This window comes from Leptonychotes weddellii, unplaced genomic scaffold, assembly GCF_054177405.1.
Source record: "Leptonychotes weddellii isolate Sample4059 unplaced genomic scaffold, ASM5417740v2 HiC_scaffold_884, whole genome shotgun sequence".
Lineage (NCBI taxonomy): Eukaryota > Metazoa > Chordata > Mammalia > Carnivora > Phocidae > Leptonychotes > Leptonychotes weddellii.
The window spans coordinates 1-14,811 of record NW_028059658.1 but is presented as its reverse complement, the minus strand read 5'-3'; the positions used below and the strand labels follow the sequence as shown (position 1 = coordinate 14,811).

At 37.7% G+C, this 14,811-nt stretch overlaps 1 protein-coding gene across 1 annotated transcript; it reads left to right on the top strand.

The window, feature by feature from the left end:
• Positions 1-2,617: 2,617 nt before the first annotated feature.
• LOC145719968 (spermatogenesis-associated protein 7-like) lies at positions 2,618-14,418 on the top strand. Its single transcript, XM_081811611.1, has 4 exons — positions 2,618-3,969; positions 11,226-11,707; positions 12,821-12,887; positions 14,272-14,418. Exons 1-4 carry the CDS (start codon positions 3,754-3,756, stop codon positions 14,389-14,391), a joined length of 885 nt encoding a protein of 294 aa, XP_081667737.1. The 5' UTR covers positions 2,618-3,753; the 3' UTR covers positions 14,392-14,418.
• Positions 14,419-14,811: the final 393 nt, after the last annotated feature.

Below are 14,811 nucleotides of genomic sequence, written 5' to 3'. Positions count from 1 at the left end.
TTTTGATCACTGCTTCAATCTCGTTACTGGTTATTGTCCTATTCAGGTTGTCCATTTCTTCCTGTTTCAGTCTTGGCAGTTTATAGGTTTCCAGGAAGGCATCCATTTCTTCCAGGTTGCTCAATTTATTGGCATATAGCTGTTGATATTAATTTCTAATAATTGTTTCTATTTCCTTGGTGTTAGTTGTGATCTCTCCCCTTTCATTCATAATTTTATTAATTTGGGTCCTTTCTCTTTTCTTTTGGATAAGTCTGGCCAGTGGTTTATCGATCTTATTAATTCTTTCAAAGAACCAGCTTGTAGTTTCGTTGATCTGATCTACTGTGTTTCTGGTTTCTAATTCATTGATCTCTACTCTAATCTTAATTATTTCTCTTCTAATGCGTGGCTTAGGCATTGCTTGTTGCTTTTTTTCTGGTTCTTTAAGGTGTAAAGTTAGTTGGTGAATTCGGGATTTTTCTTTTTTTTTTGAGTGAGGCTTGGATGGCTATGTATTTCCCCCTTAGGACCGCCTTTGCAGTATCCCATAGGTTTTGGACTGATGTATTTTCTTTCTCATTCATTTCCATGAATTGTTTAAGTTCTTTGGTTTCTTGGTTGACCCAAACATTATTGAGCAGAGTGGTCTTTAGCTTCCAAGTGTTTGAATTTCTTCCAAATTTTTTCTTGTGATTGGGTTTTAGTTTTAAAGCATTACGGTCTGAGAATATGCAAGAAATAATCTCAGTCTTTTGGTATCGGTTGAGACCTGATTTGTGACCCAGTATGTGGTCTATTCTGGAGAAAGTTCCGTGTGCACTCGAGAAGAATGAGTATTCTGTTGTTTTAGGGTGGAATGTTCTATATATATCTATGAGGTCCATCTGGTCCAGTGTGTCATTCAGAGCTCTTGTTTCTTTGTTGGTTTTCTGCTTAGATGATCTGTCCATTGCTGAGAGTGGAGTATTGAGGTCTCCTACAACTAACATATTGTTATCAATATGACTCTTCATTTTAGTTAACAGTTGGCTTATGTAGATGGCTGCTCCCATATTGGGGATGTAGATATTTACAATTGTTAGATCTTCTCGTTGGATAGACCCTTTAAGAATGATATAGTGTCTTTCTGTGTCTCTAACTACAGTCTTTAGCTTAAAATCTAATTTGTCTGATATAAGAATTGCTACCCCAGCTTTCTTTTGAGGTCCATTGGCATGGAAGATTGATCTCCATCCCTTCACTTTCAGTCTGAATGTATATTTAGGTTCAAAATGAGTCTCTTGTAGACAGCATATGGATGAGTCCTGTCTTTTTATCCAACCTGTAACCCTGTGCTGTTTTATGGGAGCATTTACGCTGTTCACGTTGAGAGTGATTATTGAAAAATACAAATTTATTGTCATCATGTTGCCTGTGAAGACCCTATTTTTATAGGTTGTCTCTGTAAATTTCTGTTCTATATCACTCTTGGGGTCTTTCTCCTTTTATAGAACCCCCCTTAATATTTCTTGCAGGGCCGGCTTAGTGGTCACATATTCTTTCCGTTTCTGCTGGTCTTGGAAGCTCTGCATCTCTCCATCCATCCTAAATGACAGCCTTGCCAGATAAAGTATTCTTGGCTGCATGTTCTTCTTGTTTAGTACCCTAAATATGTCTTGCCAGCCCTTTGTGGCTTGACAGGTCTCTGTGGATAGGTCTGACGTTATTCTGATGTTCCTTCCTCTGTACGTAAGGAATCTCTTCCCCCTAACTGCCCTTAAGCTGGTTTCCTTGGTTCTAAGATTTGCAAGTTTTACTATTACATGCCGGGGCATTGGTCTGTTTTCCTTGATCTTGGAGGGGTCCTCTCTGCCTCTAGGACATGAATGTTTCATTCCACAGATTAGGGAAGTTCTCAGCTACGATTTGCTCAAATATATCTTCTAGTCCTCTCTCTCTTTCCACCCCCTCAAGGTTCCCAATAATTCTGACATTGGAACGTTTCATAGTGTCACTTACTTTTCTGATTCTATTTTCATGGATTTTGAGTTGTTTTTCCCTGGCCTCCTCTTTTTCCTTCTTGTCTATTAATTGGTCTTCTAGATCACTAATTCCTTCTTTTGCCTTGCTTACCCTAGCTGTTAGATTATCTCAATTAGATTGGATCTCATTGATAGCATTTTTAAGTTCTGCCAGTTCAGCTTTCATTTCTGCCCTTAGAGACTATGTTGCCATTAATTGATTTCTCCATTCTAGCTATTGTCTTCACAGTTGCTACCCTGAATTCCATCTCTGACATCTTGGTTATCTCTGTATCCATTTGTAAATCTGTGGCAGAAGTCACAGAAGTCTTTCCTATTTTGGGGGTTCCTCCTCCTAGTCATTCTGTTGAGGGGTAGTTGAGGGAATGTAGAGTGTCCAAATTATTGACTAGAACCCAAGCAAGATGCACCTGTTTTCTAGGGACCTTAGGGTTGGTGGCCTCTCATTCTCCCAGCCTGTCTTATGGGGGGAGGGGCCTGCCACACTGTTACTCAGGCAACCCTGTTTGGGTAGAGTTGCCTTGCCCCTGTGGCAGGGGATGGGCTCAGTGAAAACCAGTTTTTGGGGGCTTTTGTTCTCTGGTGGCTTTCCCTGACAGCTTTCCAGGTCTTTTCCGAGAGTCAGAGCAGAAGAGATCGTTTCCAACCCTCTACCTCAGAGCAGAGAGATCACACTCTGTTCTTCAGTGAGCTCTCCAGGCCACACTATCTCCGTTTCTGTCTGTGGTGCTATAAACTGCAGCGTCCTGGGTTGTGCACCCCTCCGCAGCGCTCCCAGTCCGTGCCTCCAGGTCGGGCACGGGGACTCATCTCTGCCCTTTGTGCTTCTAAAACTGCCAGCTGCCCCAAATTTGCTCCCGCAGCCCCGTAGCTCCAGCTTTCAGTCTGGGGGGCTGCCCTAAAGTCCTTTCCCCACGCTACTGGTCTGTGAGTCTGTGCCCTGTCCCCAGCACGGGAAGCTATCACTCACCGGCAGTGTAGGAACGGCTCCCTCCCCCTTCCATTTATCCTCTGATATCTGCCTGCAGGATCACGGCTTCCTGCTTCATACCTCGAAACCAACCGCCTGTGATAGTCTGCTTGTAGGGACCCATATCTGTCTTCTTACATCTCAGGCTGATTTTGTGGGTTTTCAGAGTGGTCTGGTAGATATCCAGCTCAATTCTGGGGACCAGCTGGAATAGGATCCCCTACTCCTCCACCATCTTTTCCTCTTCTCTTAACTTTGAAATTTGACTAGGTTTCATTTCACCATTTTTAGCCTTCATACAATGATAAATTTTTGATAACTCAATACCTGACCTAAAGCATTCTAAAGTGCAAAACCACTTTTTTCATTTACATTTCCAAATGAATAGCAGTTAAGAGAAGTAGAAATCAGTTATCCTAATTGAAAATGTTATCTTTTTAAAGTCTGTAAAACTTAAATTTGAATGACATGTGATATTACTGACAATAATATTGCATTTGGGGGAGAGTGTATGGACTAATTCAGACTCTGGATTTGGTGATGACAGAGTCACAAAAAACACATCAAGCATTTCCCACCTTCAGTATCTCTGAATATCTGCTAGGAATTGCTTTTTTGAGCTCTTAGGCTTAGCCAATTTGTCACATCTTGTTTACGCTCTTTAAATAATGCACTTAAAGTTTCTGTAAATTAAATATTTGTTAGCTTCTCTTTATACAGAAAAGTATGTGGATTTTTATTTATATATCAATAGTGTAAACATTTTTAGCAAGAAAAAAAATGTGTTCTTTATTAGGCTTCCAAGACCAAAACCTTAATTTTTCTGTTTTCTTTATTTTAAAAGATTTGTTTTCCCCATCAGATGCAGACCAACAACGAAGAGAGAAACTCAAAAAGGAATTAGCACGAGGTGAAAGGGATTTGAAATTAAATAAAACAGCAATGCAGGCCAATTCTAAAAATAATTCCAAGTCACTATTTAACACTCTACAAAAGGTAAGATAGTATTTTTACCTGTTAAAAGCAAATGTTTCTAAGATATTTCATTAGTGGCACAACCTGACTTTGTGGTAGAATGTTTACTGTAGGTCAGAATCAGTAAACTTCTCGTTTAAAGAGCCAGGTAGTAAATATTTTAAGCTTTTCAGGCCCCACAGTCTCTCACAATTCTTGTGCCCTTGGGCAGTAGCCACAGACAAGATGTAAATGAATGGGCATAGCTGTGTTCCAGTAAAACTATTAAGAAAGACAGTAGGCCAGATTGGCCTCCAGGCTATAGTTTACTGACCCCTGCTCTTGGTGTTTTGTGATACCCTTTAACATCTGATTGAGGACGTTCTCTTATTCTCTTATTCCTAGTTCGCTAAGAGGATTTGTTTTTCCTTTCTCATGAATGGATGTGAATTTTATAAAATGCTTTTTCTGCATTTTTTTGGAAAGGTGGTATCATTTTTCTTTTTAATCTGTGTATGTTGTGAATTATAGTCAAGTTTCTTTTTTTTTTTAAGTATTTTTTTTTAAAGATTTTATTTTTATTTATTTGAGAGAGAGAGAATGAGAGAGAGCACATGAGAGGGGTTAGGGTCAGAGGGAGAAGCAGACTCCCTGCCGAACAGGGAGCCCGATGCGGGACTCGATCCAGGGACTCCAGGATCATGACCTGAGCCAAAGGCAGTCGCTTAACCAACTGAGCCACCCAGGCGCCCTATAGTCAAATTTCTAATGTTAAAACAACTTTGCATTCCCAGTATAAACACAACCTTGTCATAATGCAATACCTTTTTTATACATTGCTGGATAAGTTACTAATACTTTGTTTAGGATTTTAGCATCTACTGCCATTATTGATATTGACCTGTCATTTTCCTTTTCCTCTACTCTGTGTATGGTTACACTAGCCTCATAAAATAAATTTGGTGCTGTTTACTCTTTTTCCATGCTCTGGAATAGTTTATATAAGTTTGGAATTATTTATTCCTTGAATTCGATGGCTCAACATTAAAATTATCTGGGCCTAGAGTTTTCTTTGTTAGAAGATTTTTGACTACTAATTCCATTTTTTGAATCATTATAGGACTATTTTTTAAAGTTATATTTATGTTGGAAGTTGTCCATTTCATCTAAATTTTCAAATTTTTGGCATAGATTTACTTAAATGTAATCTGTCTTAATCTCTCCTGAATGTGTATTATTTCCCCCTTTTTATTCCTCATGTTGTTTGTGCCTTTGTTCTTCTTTCTTTGATTTTTTTTTTTTAAAGATTTTATTTGTTTATTTGAGAGAGAGAATGAGAGAGAGAGAGAGTACATGAGAGAGGGGAGGGTCAGAGGGAGAAGCAAACTCCCCACTGAGCAGGGAGCCCGATGTGGGACTCGATCCAGGGACTCCAGGATCATGACCTGAGCCGAAGGCAGTCACTTAACCAGCTGAGCCACCCAGGCACACCTCTTTGATTTTTTCCTCACCAGAGATTTGTCAGGTTTGTTTTTTTTTAATCTTTTTAAAGAGCATTTTGTTTTACTTCATTAATCTTCTCTGTTGTATTTTGTTTTCTGTTTTTTAATGTCTGCTCTTATCTTTCTTTTCCCCTTTTGGTTTTCTTTGGGTTTATTTTGTCTTCCTTTCCTACTTTTGCTTAGCTTATTTTCAGCCTCACTTCTGGACAGTATAGGCATATTTTAGGGTTATAAATTTTCCTCCACATGCTGCTTTAGCTGTATCCCACAAGATTTGTTATATGGTATTTTTATTATGATTCAATTCAGAGTATTTTCCATTATAATCTCTTTTTTAACCCAAGAGTCATTTAGAAGTATTTCTTAATCTCTGTGTGTATTTTTTTCCCTAGGAGTTTTCTCTTGTTCCAGATTTCTAGCCTAATCATAGATTTATATGATGCTAATTTCTTGAAATTTGTTGAGAAATTTGCTTTATGGCCCAGTAGGTAGACAAATTTCTTAAAATGCACTGTGTCATTATGTGTTTGGAAAGAAAATATACTATAGTTGTTGTGTACAGTATTTAATACAATGTATTCATTAGATTAAACTTCATATATATTCAAATCTTACTAATTTTTTTTCTGATCAAGCTATCATTTATTAAGAGAAATCTTCCACATGATTATGTATTTAGCTATTTCTCTAAAAGTTAGTACTACCAATTTTTGTTTTGTAGATTTTGAGTCGATATTATTATTTTATAAATACAGATTTAGAGATAATATATTTTCTTGGTGACTCAAACCTATTGTCACTGCTTTGAGATTCTTTATCATAATTTTTTTTGTATTAAAGTGTTTTCTGATAGTGACATAGTTAAACCAGTTTTCTTTTGATTAGTACTCCCTTGGTATATCTTTTTCCATTTTTTAATCCTAATGTTTTAGGTAGGTCCTAAAGTTTGGGTTTTGTTTTGTTTTGTTTTTTTTAAGATTTTTTTAAAGATTTTATTTATTTGTCAGAGAGAGAGAGAGAGAAAGAGAGCACACAAGGCGGGGGAGCGGCAGGCAGAGGGAGAAGCAGGCTCCCCCTGAGCAAGGAGCCCGATGTGGGACTCGGTCCCAGGACCTGAAGCTAAAGGTAGATGCTTAACCAACTGAGCCACCCGGGTGTCCCTAAAGATTTTATTTTATTTTTTTTTTAAGATTTTATTTATTTATTTGACAGAGAGAGAGAGAGCACAAGTAGGCAGAACAGCAGGGAGAGGGAGAGGAAGAAGCATGCTCTCCACTGAGCCTGACGTGGGGCTCGATCCCAAGACCCTGGGATCATGACCTGAGCTGAAGGCAGCCGCTTAACCGACTGAGCCACCCAGGCGCCCCTGAAGATTTTATTTTTAATGAATCTCTGTACCCAATGTGGGGCTCAAACTCACAACCCCAAGATCAAGACTCACATGCTCTACCAACTAGGCCAGCCAGGTGCCCCGTAGTGATTATACTTTTTAACTGAAAGTTTAAAATATTTTTCTATCATAATATAAATTAATAATTATATTTGGGGATAAGAATGGAGTTTGTTAAAAATATATAATTAAATCTGTAAATGTAAGATGTTTTCTTTCATTTTTCCTTTAGCCACTGTAACCTATTCTGCCTCCATAAAGTAGTTCATTTATGTTTTATATGTGTGTGTATTATTTATTTTTTTAAACTTGCCTACACGTTTTATAAGCCTTGATGATAAATATTTATACAAATTCAGATTCAAATTATTATTTTAGGTATATTTCAATAATTAGGATTTATGGTTAATAGTCACCTATCTTAATTATAATCTGCATTTACTGAAAACTTTGCTACAATTAAAAAGAAAATGCTAACTTTAGGGGCACCTGGGTGACTCAGTTGGTTAAGCGTCTGCCTTTAGCTTGGGTCATGATCCCAGGGTCCTGGGATCAAGCCCCATGTCAGGCTCTCTGCTTGGCGGGGAGTCTGCTTCTCTCTCCCTCTGCCTGCCGCTCTGCCTGCTTATGCTCTCTCTCTGTCTGCTAAATAAATAAATAAAATCTTAAAAAAAAAAAAGAAAGAAATGCTAACTTTAGCCTCTGAGCATATTAGCCTTTTATATACGTGAGATCATATAATCAAAAACCTTTTCTTATAATTGCCCATACACTCATGCTGTTCTTTCTCTCACACTTTGACTCATCTCAGGGGCCTCCAGTACCTTTCCAGTCTGAACCCTGTAACCTCCACACAATTATTCCCTCACATCACTGGTATAGCACTTACTATATGCTATTAAGATTAATTGAATATGTGGATGTGACCCATATTCCTAATTAAATCTATGAAACATTTTTAAAGCAGTATAAAACCATGAAAAGCAAGAGCTATCAATTTCTTTTATAAAATATAATTTGAAATGTTTTTGCAAAACAAGTGTTAATTGAATTTTTAAATAATTTGTACCCACCCTATTCTGCAATTGAATTGATTCCTCAGCTGCTTTAAAATCTGACAGTTGAAGGAGGTTCTGGTTGAGTGTCCTTTGGGCTCAGGCCATGGTCTCAGGGTCCTGGGGTCAAGCCCTGCATGGGGCCCTGTATGGGGCTCACGCTCTCTCTCAAATAAATAAATAAAATCCTTTAAAAATTAATTAATTAATTATTTTTTAAAATCTGACAGTTGGAAAAATCTTTGTATACTATTTCTTCTGACATTATCCCTGAAAAAGATTTAGTACTCAGTTCTCTGATTATAAACTTTGATGTGTTCTTGACATGAAAACCTTATGAGTATATAAACTATGCAGTCATTATCACTTTACATAAATTCTTAAATCACAGAAACAGTTCACAACAAATTGCATTGAACTGTAAAGCTGACTTAAGAAAGTGAAAGTGGTCAAATTACCACCAGAATTTTTGTTCCATTCACATGTAATTGATAAACCCTTTTCTGATTTTAGAACCTTACAGTTATCTGTTTTTCACATTTTGGTGAATTTACCAGTATGTTACATATTTTCTGTGAAAATTATATCCAAGCTTTCTGATATTCATAGCTATAGGAAACAATAATATAATCTCAAAAAAAGCAGATTGGTACAATTGATTTCATACTATGTTCTACTGGTTTCCAAGGAAAGAAGAAGTATAGGATACAAGATAGGAATTATGAGACATAAAAATACAGGAAAGTTTCTTGCTTTTAGTCAATTGAAAAGCAATTTTTCCAGCCCATTTCAGATAGATGAGAGTATATTTCTGTCTTTAAAGACTTTGGTGTTTTATTTTGTTTATTAAATAACCATTACTGATAAGAATTTTCTTACAGGCTGGGCGCCTGGGTGGCTCAGTTGGTTAAGCGACTGCCTTCAGCTCAGGTCATGATCCTGGAGTCCCGGGATCGAGTCCCACATCAGGCTCCCTGCTCAGCAGGGAGTCTGCTTCTCCCTCTGACCCTCCTCCCTCTCATGCTCTCTGTCTCTCATTCTCTCTCTCGCAAATAAATAAAATCTTAAAAAAAAGAATTTTCTTACAGGCAGTCTAATGCCTTGTGCATTTCTGCCTGCTCTGATCTCAGCTTGTACTGTTCCTCTAAGTGTAAATAATTCCTGTGATTATTATTTAATAACCCTGTAGGATTTTTCAGATCCTACTTAGAAATTTTTCTCCCGGGAGCCAAACTTTTGTGGTATATAAGCTACAAGTCTTGTTTGGGAGACTTTTTAAAACTAATATATTGAAATCATTAAAAAAGTGCCCTAGTGATTCAGAATTTAATGCCAAAATATTTCCTTGCCTTGAGTAATTTTGCCTTGTATTTGAGATCAGCTTAGAAAGTACTTGGAAAGGAAATGGTAGGTGACTTGACCTATTTTAGGCTTTAGTTACACTATGCAGTCTCAGTAAGTCATCTGCATTTTTCTTACTTAGATGAATCAGTACTTAGATTAGCTGACAGTTTCACCATCAGAAAAAGAGTTAAAATCAGTTTAAAATTCCTCATGGTGTAAAAAATCTAAAATACAGGGACACCTGGCTGGCTCAGTCAGTAGAGCATGCAGCTCTTGATCTTGGAGTCAAGTTTGAGCCCCACATTGAGGGTAGAGTTTACTTAAAAAAAAAATCTAAAATATATAATTTTCAGATGCGTCTTCATAATAGACAATATGATGTAATGAAGAGCATAGGCTCAGCCTGGTCTGACTCTGAGACCCTGCACCACCTGAGTTTCTTCATCTATGAAATAAAAGTAGTATTTGTATCATCACCACCCAAAAGTTGATGTGAGGATTAAATGAGTTGTGCATGTAAATTACTTAGAACTATACCTTATACATAGCATAGTAACTTACTAGGAGCAGTGATAGAAGTTCTTAATTGTCCTCTTTTATCCTACTCAGTGGCAAGAACAGTACCTTTCACACAGGAAGCACTCAGCCATTCTCTTACTCAGCTTGTTCATCTTCCTCTTGTTTCTCTCCCCATGAGCTTGGAGGGCAGAGGCAACAGCTAACTCCTAGCCCTGTCACCTCAGAATCTGTAACTTCCATGTAACTTCCCTCTACCTAATAAAGTGCCTCAAAGTCCTTTAAAGGATACACAGGTGTTTGGGACGCCTGGGTGGCTCCGTTCATTAAGCATCTGCCTTCAGCTCAGGTCAGGATCCCAGGGTCCTGGGATCGAGCCCCGCATCGGGCTCCCTGCTCGGCAGGAAGCCCGCTTCTTCCTCTCCCATTCCCCCTACTTGTGTTCCCTCTCTCACTGTGTCTCTCTCTGTCAAATAAATAAAATCTTTAAAAAAAAAAAAAAAAAAGGATACACAGGTGTCCATAAAGCCTGGAATCATACTCATTGCATCTTGGGCATCTAATCTGTAAAAGAATAAAATATTATCTATGTTTTAAGACTTTGTGGATACCCTGTAGAAATGGTTCTTCCAAAATTAAACCAGAAAGAAATGGAGCAGTCCAAAACGTCTTCCCTTTCAGCTTTCCCCACTCATGAGGAGAAGTTGAGAAGTTCCTTTTCATTTTGCCACCACCAACAGCGTGATTGAGAAGGGGATTGGTGTTCAAGAGTGGTTTGGAAATTTTCAGATAAAACTGAGATCTACCTGATCTCAGTACACAAGTTTAAGACCATAAATGTAGGTAGATGTTAGTAATTATTTTTTTTTAGTTTCAGAAAGAAAAATGATTGCTGGGGCACCTAAGTGGCTTCAGCTCAGGTCGTGATCCCAGGGTGCTAGGATTGAGCCCCGCTTTGGGCTCCCTGCTCAGTGGGAAGTCTGCTTCTCTCTTTCCCTCGGTCCCTACCTCCCACTCGTGTTCTCTCCCACTTTCTGTCTTACTCACTCTCTCAAATAAATAAAATCTTTAAAAAAAAATGATTGCGGGGCGCCTGGGTGGCTCAGTCGGTTAAGCGACTACCTTCGGCTCAGGTCATGATCCTGGAGTCCCGGGATCGAGTCCCACATCGGGCTCCCTGCTCGGCGGGGAGCCTGCTTCTCCCTCTGACCCTCCCCCCTCTCATGTGCTCTCTCTCTCTCTCATTCTGTCTCAAATAAATAAATAAAATCTTTAAAAAAAAAATGATTGCTATTACTTATATTTAGAATTATTTTTTTATATATTAATAATTCAAAACCTTGAACAGAACTTCATATATAGTGCTAACATCTTCAGGAATATATGATCTCTAAACCCACTAAGGCAACTATTTTTGGTGTATAATGTGGAGATTCCCAATTAGGTGAATTTGTAAACATAATTGATGACAATCAAACCAAATGTTCTTAGCCCTCAGGAGAACCACAAGATGAAGATGTGTTAATTGGAGAAGTGAATGGATTTCCATCCTTTACAAGGTCACCAAGGTCACCAGTAACTTCTTCAGAGAGACTACACCTAAATCTACCTAAATCTGATAAAGTCCTCACAAATGGGACCGAGAAGAACTCCAGTTCCTCCGTGTTCAACATGGATTACACTCCCTCTGGGCCCAGGAGAGCATGCTCTGGAACTTCATACGGCAAAGGGCCCAAGAGCACATTCCCAAATACCCATCGGTTTCAGTTAGTTATTTCAAAAGCACCCAGTGGGGACCTTTTGGATAAACATTCTGAACTCTTTTCCAACAGACATTTGCCATTCACTCCACGCACTTTAAAAACAGAAGCAAAGTCTTTCCTGTCACATTATCGATACTATACGCCTGCCAAAAGAAAAAAGGATTTTACAGACCAGCGGATAGAAGCTGAAACCCAGACTGAATTAAGCAGGTATGGCACATTCACAGCCAGTAGTAAGTCCTTCAGGGTGTTGTAGAATTAAATAATATTTCTTATTTTATTTCATGTACCTAATGTGTCAGACTTAAGGTCTGGTAGTGCCCTTTTGAACTGGATGAGATTAATGTGACTTTTCCTTTTGTATGTATCACTAGAACTACCTGAGTAATTGTTGAAAAGTAGTTATTAAACTTGTCAAGCTCCTTATAAACAGGAATATTACATATTTTAATTTATTGTTTCAAACATGGTATATGCTTTTAAATATACTTTCAGAGAATCCTTAAAATATGTCATCAACTAGTATTTGTGTAAATATGTCTATAGATTTGTGTTAAAAACGGCAAAACAATGGGCTATCAAGGAAAAAAACACTGTTTCTCTGACTCTCCCTGGGTTCCCTTCCTGCAAATATTCAAACCCACTCTTACATAGCAACAACTCCCCAGGAATAATTTAGCCAAGTGGAATAATTTCTGGAAATTAAGTATAATTTGCCTCAATAATATTTTTGTATTTGATGGTGCCTGACACATAATGAATATTCAGTAAAAGTTTGCCAAATGATTAAAGAAACAAACAAATCTTATAAAGTATTAAGTGTTAACTGATTTGTGATTGTTGTTCCTGGTGTTATTTAAACAACTATTTACCTGATCCTAGGTTTTAGTTATTTTTAAGAAAGCAAAAAAACAATTTAGGACTAGTATTCTTTTCTCTCGGTATAGATAAGAGGTACAGTAATATCAGATGACTCTGCATTCATTTAATCCCAAGAATTAAGGAATGGGGAGAAGTAAGGAAAGCAAGCATATGGTATCCTTTTCTAATTGTATGTATGACAGCTTTTGAGGATTAATAGTTCCCATTTCCCTAGTCCCATTCTATCCAGTGGAAATCTAGCTGCTATTCAAAAAAAAAAGGAAAAATAAGCTGTGTAATCCAAACCATGTCTATTTCCTGATTATATAATTAGAAATTACACATTTTATAAGAATAGATGGATTTCATCTCTTATGTGTGAGAGGTTTTTTAAGACTGTAAACTTACCAGGGTGTTTGTATTTTGAAGGCTTGACAATTGCTCCTTTTTAAAATATTACAGCTTTAAATCTGATTTTGAGACAGTTGACACCAAGAACTTCACAGATTCAGAAGAGAACACAAAGCAGGTAATAAAAATGAGATCTCTTTGTGTGCCACATTGGAATTATAGCTGCTTTAACTTAATAAAATATATATAGCTGTTTGGACTTGAATAATCTTCTGGTGACACTTCTTGCAGATAATGTAGCCAGTATAGAGAAGGACTACCTATTTATACATGGCTGTAGCTCTCTTTGAGTGGCCAGATGGATCCTGCCCAGTCTGGGAAATCATTTGATGCTAGCACTTTTTCTAGATGGTTGGTTGGCTGGCTAGAGAGATGAATAAATGAATAAAATAACTTAAATGTTGCTTTCAAAGATACAGACTTGGATCACTGAAGGAGCCAGAAAAGCTATACAGAAGTTTTTAGTTTCTGTGCCTGTATTTTTTTTTTTATTTGCCACTGATTATTGGAAATTATATAAGAATAGATGGTATCATTCTCTTATATTTGCTTTTACTTTTTTCTAGACCATAAGGCTCTTTTTTTATAGTGTTTATGTTTTGAGTGGTTAGCAGTCATTTCTTTTAAAATATTACAGCTTTAAGTCTGATTTTCATATATTATTTTTATTTTGGGTGTATTAATCATACACTTGTGTCCTAGTTTAAATTTATGGTTTATAAAAACAGTTTGTCTAATAAAATATCAAACACAGGGGCACCTGGGTGGCTCATTTGGTTAAGCATCTGACTTCAGCTCAGGTCATGATCTCAGGGTTCTGGGATCAGGAGTCTGGTTCTCCCTCTCCCTCTGCCTCACCCCCCACTCATGCACACTCTCTCCCTCCCTTTCTCTCTCTCTCATGAATAAATAAAACCTTTTAAAAAGAAGTATTTAATAAAATGTCAAACAGATTTCGGGGATAAAAGAATATAATCACACTGAACTTCTGTCTTCTCTTCTGAATATGGGTAGAGAATTGTCGGTTTCCATCTCAGCCATAAATACCTGTTTGACATGGGGCCCTGCCACTCAAAGCTCAAGGACAAATCGCTTATCCTCTGAGAGCTGAATTTTCACATCTAGAAAAACTACTTAACATGTAGGCTCATTGGAGGCATAGGCATAAAGTGCCTAGCCTGAGAAGGCCTCAGTAATGATGGCTATGACTAGCTTGAGATTTAGGAAGACAGTTAGCTCTCTAGATAACTAAATAAATTAAAGCCGAAGTCCATTTTCATGACATTGTGCTCCAAATGCTTATCCATAACCCTGTAAGACTCCGAAGGCAGTCGCTTAACCAGCTGAGCCACCCAGGCGCCCTGTATCAGTCACTTTTTCCTATGGGATATCTCCACTCTGCTTCCTTGACTTTTTTGAAATTTGCTATTTTGCTTTATTTCTGCTTTCATAATGTATTTTTGAAGCAAAATAAAGATTGAGTCTTCTCATTACATCCCCAGGCATCTAATTGTATGACATATGATATCAAAGGAAAAATAGCTCCTTTACCCTTACAAGGGCATGACTTACCGTGGGATGAGAATAAAGATGGCACTCTTCAGTGTTCCTCACCAAGGTAAGCAGGTTACAGAAGTCATTACAACTGTCTATTTAACTGCTTTCCTGTGTAACAGACATATAATATTTGCAACATAAGTACTACTCTAATTACATGCACTCTAATCTATTTTAGTGTTATACAGTTCAGCGGCAGTGTTAGTTTTACTAAGGAAATTGTACAAAGTAGGTACTCAAGAAAAGTTTAAATGAATTCATTTTGCTAATTCATTAAGAAAGAAAAAGGCGATACTGGCTTGTATTATTTGCCATTGCTATTCCTATGAAAAAGGATTTTCCTGGAGCACCTGGGTGGCTCAGTTGGTTAAGTGTCCAACTCTTGATTTCAACTCGGGTCATGATCCTGGGGTCATGAGATCAAGCCCCGCATTGGGCTCCATGCTGGGTGTGGAGCCTGCTTAAGATTCTCTCTCTCTCCCTCT